Source organism: Myxine glutinosa, chromosome 1 (genome assembly GCF_964187855.1).
Source record: "Myxine glutinosa chromosome 1, kmMyxGlut1.1, whole genome shotgun sequence".
Classification (NCBI taxonomy): domain Eukaryota; kingdom Metazoa; phylum Chordata; class Myxini; order Myxiniformes; family Myxinidae; genus Myxine; species Myxine glutinosa.
The window spans coordinates 241,301,468-241,308,379 of NC_136261.1; the positions used below are offsets into that span (position 1 = coordinate 241,301,468).

A 6,912-nucleotide genomic window follows, 5' to 3' on the forward strand; every position below is an offset into this window, starting at 1 on the left:
CATTTCGGCGTTGTCACTCTTTATTCCCTTTATAAGGATTGTTGCGTGGCTCCACTGCCATGACATTTGTGATCCAGACCGATTCCAGGACTCCCTTTTTAATGGCAAAGATGAAAATCTCCTGCAAAGAATGTCCTCACAGAATTAAACTTTTATCTCCACTTAAGAAAATTTCTCTCCATTTCCGGCCAATGTCAAGACACAAGGAAAATTAGCCTCAGAAGGTTGAGGATTGATGGAGGATGGGAGCCATGAATTCAAAGTGTAATAGGGTATGTTTGCATATCCTATTCCACAATAACACATATTTGGGTATGTTTGCAGCAACGAAAGCATATATCTAACTTTAAGTGAGAGATAAAACCTTTCTGCAAATATTGAGTAGCCATCTTGGAAATGGTAGCCATCTTGGAAATGGATGGTAGCCATCTTGGAAATTCTCAAACAATGGGAAATTGGAAGGTTGTCAATTGAAATATGTGGTTTACCCCTTTCTAATTAGATTTACTGTTGAAGGTTTTTTTTTAATTACTCTCTTGCTCCATATGTTCGCCCCATTCATTTTCTATCTCTACTGTTCACAGGAACCACCGCTTGCACACAGCAAAACGGTGGCTGTTCCCACCTCTGCCTCCCAACCCCTCAAGGACGCTCCTGCAGATGTCCAGAGAAAGACGTCCCTGGATGTGTGGAAGCGGCATGATCCTCCCCCCCTCACCCCCCCCCCCCCCACCACCACCTATGCCCCACCTCACCCATACCCTCTACACTCATCCTTACCACTTCCTTTTTCCGCAGAACTTCCTTTTTTGTTTTCCTTCAACCCTCTTGACAACTAGGTTCCTGAACCTCATATCTTATTTTGAACTTGAATTTGGTGCTCCCTTTGATCTCCTCATTTTCTCCATTGCTCCAGTTGAAAAGGCTTATGTTAAAAAGGTTAATTATTATAAAGTTTAAAGGAATGAAATGCAGCATGCTTGTTATAAAATGTCATGTGACCACATTGTTTTCTAAGATAAAGTAATAAAATATATCTTTGGACGTGTGTCGACTCTACTTGCTATTTGATCGGTCTCACCACCCCCTCCCACAATCCTCCCCACTCTGGCTATATTTAAATGCAATGAGGACTATAATCCCTAACAAAGGACTTTCAAAATGACATAACACACCCCCAGAATGCTCAACGCACATGCATGGAGCCCCTTAGCAGAAATGTTGATCTGGGCATGTTAACGAATAATGTGTGTTCAAGTTAAAGATTGTTACTTAAAATGACTCACAAAGCTTTTAAAAGAAACCAAAAAGACTTGGAAAAGTACCTTAGAGAAAGGGGTGTGCCTCTGCACAACGAAAGAGTTGGAAGGAGTTTTTCAGCTCGCCCAAAAAGCTGAGATCTTGCAACTGCTTTTACTGGAAACATTCCCTACGATGTGGGCAAGGCCCGAGTGGACAGGCATATTCTACCCAAGTCCCTGACGGATCACGACCAGTGAATGGACTCTGAATCTTTCGGGAGTGACTCCTATGAACATGGCAGGCTTCCTGATTTATTTAATGTTGTGAGGGCTGTTATAGAGATATCTTTCATTTGGTTCTGGTGAAATTATACTAGACTTTTGCATTCATTGCTTTAATAAGGTGTGTGTGTGTGTGTGTGTGTGTGTGTGTGTGTGTGTGTGTGTGTGTGTGTGTGTGTGTGTGTGTGTGTGTGTGTGTGTGTGTGTGTGTGTGTGTGTGTGTGTGTGTGTGTGTGTGTGTGCTTTTGTTTGTTTCATCCACCGCCATCACTTGCTTGTATTAACAGGAACTTGACACCTTGTCATTCAAGGATATTTCCTATATTTCCATGATCCCAATTTGCATCCAGGTGCACAACAATTATGGTTAGCCATTTTGAAATTGCCACTCTTTTATTTAAATGCTTAATGTATTTTCAGCAATTTCAGACACAAACACTCACCCGACAACCTGCCCTACCTCAGAGAAAAGGGGAGATGAGAAAATTCAAGTTGATGAATAATCACCATGTAGAATGTTACTCATGAATAGTCACCATGGATATGCAATAAATAGTATATATTTTGCGTCTTCATCTTTGTTTATATGCAGCGCAAGGCTTGTGGGGTAGCATCATTGGCTGAGGGTGCAGCTGTGTTACTGATGCTATGCCCTCTGCTGGTTACTGTAGGAATTTGTAATTGTATCATGGTGCTGGCGATAGCTCACCTACTCTTCAAGGAGGACACCATAGGATCTTTAATGTTCACTACCAAATGCGGGACACCAGTGTAACATCCATTCGAGGAACTGCACACACATTGATGAATCACCCTGCTGGTGAAACAACGGAATGACATTTTATAGCTGGGTCAGGATTCAATCCAGGCTAGACAGCTTAAAAGGAAGTGTGCGTACCTCGAGACCATCCTGTTAGCACATTTTTGTGTGAATAGTCTTTATGAATCGCAAAATCGACACCTGTCATTCAACGATATTTCTCTTCAAGAGACTTCCGGTTGCTCCAACGAGGAAGCGTCCTTCGAGCTCTCCACAACATCAAAGTTAAGTATTTTCACATTCGTGTCTTTGTCAAATTTCCACTGGTTATTTTACTGTGTATGTGTTACTGTGTGTTTCTAGTTATCCTCGCCAGAGGAGAGGGTATTGCATTTGAGTCCGTTTGTTACTTGCTGGAAAAGATTCCGGCAAGTATGTTGGTTGGTTGGTTTGTCTGTCTGTCTGTTTGTCTGTCTGTCTGTCTGTCTGTCTGTTTGTGTGCAGTACGACATCTACATCGTTGCACATAGCATCGCCATACGTTACACACATATTTGTCTTGCCCTGGAATAGACTGTGCCCAATTTTTAACTCTCTGGCCCAAGGCCTCCATTATGATGTCATAATTCAATAAATTTGACAAGTACAAAACTTCATCCAATCAAGATGCAATTTCTTGAGCGTCATGTCGGCATAAATTGGTGGAGAAAAAAAAAATGATGACGTCATTGGTCACGTAGTTTCGGCCACCAACTTGGAAAAACCGAAAAACTTGGCACCTCTGTATCTCCGAAAGTGCTGAATAGAAAAAAAATGGAGACATGGCTCATTGTAAAGAACTCTCCATGAGGAATAAAATATGTTAATGATGATGTAATAGGTGCCTCCATTATGACGTCATAATTCGACAAGTACAAAACTTCATCCGATCAAGATGAAATTTCTTGAGCATCATCAAGGAATAAATTAGTTTAGAAAACAAATAATGATGATGTCATCATTCATGTGGTTCTGCCGCCATATTTGTCCTAAATGGCCGATGAAAAAGTAAATTCCGGCAAGTCCTCGGTCTCTGACCGATTTTTCATCTGTTTGTCTGTCTGTTTGTTCGCAGTACTTCGTCTACACCGTTGCACATATAATCGCCAAACTTTACACACATATTTGTCTTGGCCTGGAATAGACTGTGCCCAATATACACAGCACCACTTGGTTGTCTGCGACATAAGGGTGAAAGGTGCGAGGAGAGCTCGGCGGGTGAAGTACCAACCGAGAATGAAGGTGTGGAGGTTGAAAGAGGTGACAGTAAGGGAGGCATTAAAAGAGAGGCTGAGTAGGGTAGAGGATGATGTGGTTGAGCTTGAAAGTGGTTGGATGTCAATGAAAGATAGTCTGTTGGGAGCTGTTGGTGAGGTATGTGGATGGACAAAAGCACCACCAAGGCACTCGGAAACATGGTGGTGGGATGATGAAGTTGGAAAGAGGATTGACAAGAAGAGGAAGAAGTTCAAGGAGTGGCAGATGGCAAAGGGTACTAGAGCAGAAAAAGCAGAGCATGAAAGTTATAAGGCAGCCAAGAAGGCTGCAAAGAAAGAGGGAGCAAAGGCGCAGGAGGCATGTAGGAAAATGTTCGGAGAACGCTTGGATTCGGAAGAGGGTCAGAGAGCGGTATTCAGGATTGCAAAACAGATAGCGAAAGCAGGTGTGATGTGATGGGGGTGAGGTGCTTGAAGGATGAAGTGGGACAAATCGTTGTGGACCCAGATGGAATTAAAGGAAGATGGACAAGATAGATGGAAATGCTGTTGAATAAAGAGAATGAATGGGATGGCAACATAGAGAGTGTCCCAGTTTTAAGACCGGCAGAGAAGATAACTGAGAAGGAAGTTGAGGAAGCGATAAAAGCAATGAAGAGTAGAAAAGCAGGAGGGCCGACGGGAGTTGTGGGAGATATGTTGAAGGCAGCAGGAAGTTGGGGTGTGAAGAGAATGACAGAGATCTGTAATCTGGTGGTGAAAGAAGGCCGCATTCCAGTGGTTTGGGAACTGAGTACCCTCGTCCCTCTATACAAGGGGAAAGGTGAGCCTCTGGAGTGTGGCTCGTACCGAGCGATAAAGTTATTGGAGCATGGAATGAAGGTATTGGAAAGGGTGTTGGAGAGGAGGATAAGGAAGAAAGTGAAGATCGACGAAATGCAGTTTGGATTTATGCCAGGAAGAGGAACGACAGACGCGCTCTTTATTGTGAGGCAGTTGCAGGAGAAGTACATGGAGAAGAGGAAGAAGTTGCTTCTTGGGTTTGTTGATCTGGAGAAAGCATTCGATAGGGTTCCACGCAAAGTATTGACATGGGCATTGAGGAAGTTAGAAGTGGAGGAATGGTTGATCAGAGTAGTGATGGCAATGTACAAAAGAGTGTGCACAGCTGTAAGGATGAAGGACGGGAACAGTGGTGAGTGAGTTTGAGGTGAAGGTGGGAGTGCATCAGGGGTCGGTACTAAGTCCACTACTATTTGTAGCTGTGATGGAGGTGCTGGCTCAGAACGTAACGGAGGGTTTCCCGTGGGTGTTGTTGTATGCAGATGATCTGGTGTTGATTGCGGAAAGTATGGATGGACTGAAGGAAAAGATGAACAAGTGGAAGGAATGTATGGAGACAAAAGGTCTGAAGGTGAATATAGGAAATACGAAGGTGATGGCAAGTAGTAAAGCATGTGGTGAGGTGGAAAGAACTGGGAAGTGGCCATGTGCTGTGTGCAGGAAGGGTGTCCGAGTGAACTCCATTCAATGTACAATGTGCACTGAGTGGGTTCATCAAAAATGTAGTGGTCTGAGAGGGTCATTAACCAGTGTGGCAGCTACATTCAAATGTAAGGTGTGCACAGAGGGAGCTGCAGATGGAGGAAATGTTGAGTTGGATCTTGGAGACGGCGTGAAGCTGGAAGGTGTGAAAACATTTTGCTACCTCGGAGACATGCTGAATGGAGAAGGTGGATCAGACTCGGCAACGGTTGCTCGAGTGAGATGTGCATGGAAGAAATTTCGGGAACTGAGTGGCATGCTGATGAGGAGGGGAGTGTCGTTGATGCTGAAGGGAAAGGTGTATGCTGCATGTGTGAGAGGTATTATGATTTATGGGAGCGATACATGGGTAATGAACGTAGAGCAGCAACGAAGGCTGGAAATGGTGGAAATGCGAATGGTTCGGTGGATGTGCGGAGTATCGTTGAGAGAGAGGAAGACAAATGCTGAATTGCGAAAGATGATGGGAATAGAGCCTGTGATTGATGCTGTGAAGAGGAACAGGTTGAGATGGTTTGGTCATGTGTTGAGGAAGGATGAAAGTGACTGGTTGAGAGGAGTGATGGAAATGAATGTAGAAGGAATTAGAGGACGGGGAAGACCGAGAAGAAAGACTTGGCTAAAGATGGTGTAAGAAGAAATGCGGGCAAGGGGGTTAACAAGGAGAGATGCAGAAAATAGGGCAAAATGGAGAAGATTGTCATGGGGACCGCAAGGCTAACCCCTGCTCTAGCAGGGAAATTGGCCTTAAAATGCATGTTGTTGTTGTTGTTGCTATATAGTATGTGAGCGAAGCATGTACTAAAGCCCAAAAGCTCATATATAGAATAAAGAGGGATCCCAGTGCACCGACACCTGCATAACGCTGGTCCAACCATACTCAATACACCTGTGCATTTTGTAAAATATGGACGGTCCCTTTGAATAAAAACGAACTCGAGGGAAAATTAAGACCGTCACTCTGTGGAATTGACAAGATGTCCAACAGATGCTCAATGGAACTAAGCTTAGGAGATTGGAATGGTCAGCGAAATTTTACATGAAGGTACTGCAACGTTCTGTAAATAAATATTGTCCAATATGCTCCCGATGGATGGTGGTCTAAAAATGTCCTCCATGCAGGTACAGATAGCAGCAGTTACAGGTGTAGGTCGAATCACAGTACTCGGTCAATGCCTACAGTAAATGGTGTGACCTATACTGAGATGATCAGACCACAACCTTAATCCATGGATTGTAATAGCTTTTAACGCATAATCATTTGTATTTTTTGCTCTGCTTTATATAAAAAAAATATCCCATCTGTTAAATTTTGACAAGTTTTATTACAAATGGCCAACTCGCAAAAAATTGCATTTGGGTTTGGCCGACATAAAAGGTTTTTTTTTTTTTTTTTTCCACGGACGCTTTAATGGTTTTTTACGTAAATTTTCATTGAGGTGTTTATTTCACTGTTTACTGTTATATAAATCACAATTTTCAAATGCTCGATCCCGATTGGGGTTTTTTAATGGCCGCTTTTGCTTATTTTACATAAATTTTCATTTACGGATGCTTTTTCTTCTTTTCATTTATGGGCATTATTGTCGTTTATTTCACAGTTTACAGTTACAGAAATTACAATTTTCAAAATTAATGCTAGATATAGATTAAGGTTTTTTTTCAAATGGACACTTTTATATTGTTTTATGTAAATTTTCATTTACAGATGCTTTTCTTTTCATTTATGGGCATATTATCGTGTTTATTTCACAGTTCACAGTTAAAGAAATTACAATTTTTAAATGCTAAATATCGATTGAGGTTTTTTTTAAATGGATGCTTTTGC

The 6,912-nt window shown here is 42.3% G+C and overlaps 1 protein-coding gene across 2 annotated transcripts in view; it reads left to right on the forward strand.

The window, feature by feature from the left end:
- Window positions 1–1,048, forward strand: part of LOC137435391 (nidogen-2) — a 259,920-nt gene extending 258,872 nt beyond the window's left edge. For both annotated transcript variants that reach the window (XM_068129147.2, XM_068129155.2), the window contains one exon: window positions 585–1,048. In XM_068129147.2, the coding sequence (XP_067985248.2) occupies window positions 585–703 (119 nt within the window). In that variant the 3' untranslated portion in view covers window positions 704–1,048. The remainder of the gene's footprint in view (window positions 1–584) is intronic.
- The last annotated feature ends 5,864 nt before the right edge of the window (window positions 1,049–6,912 follow it).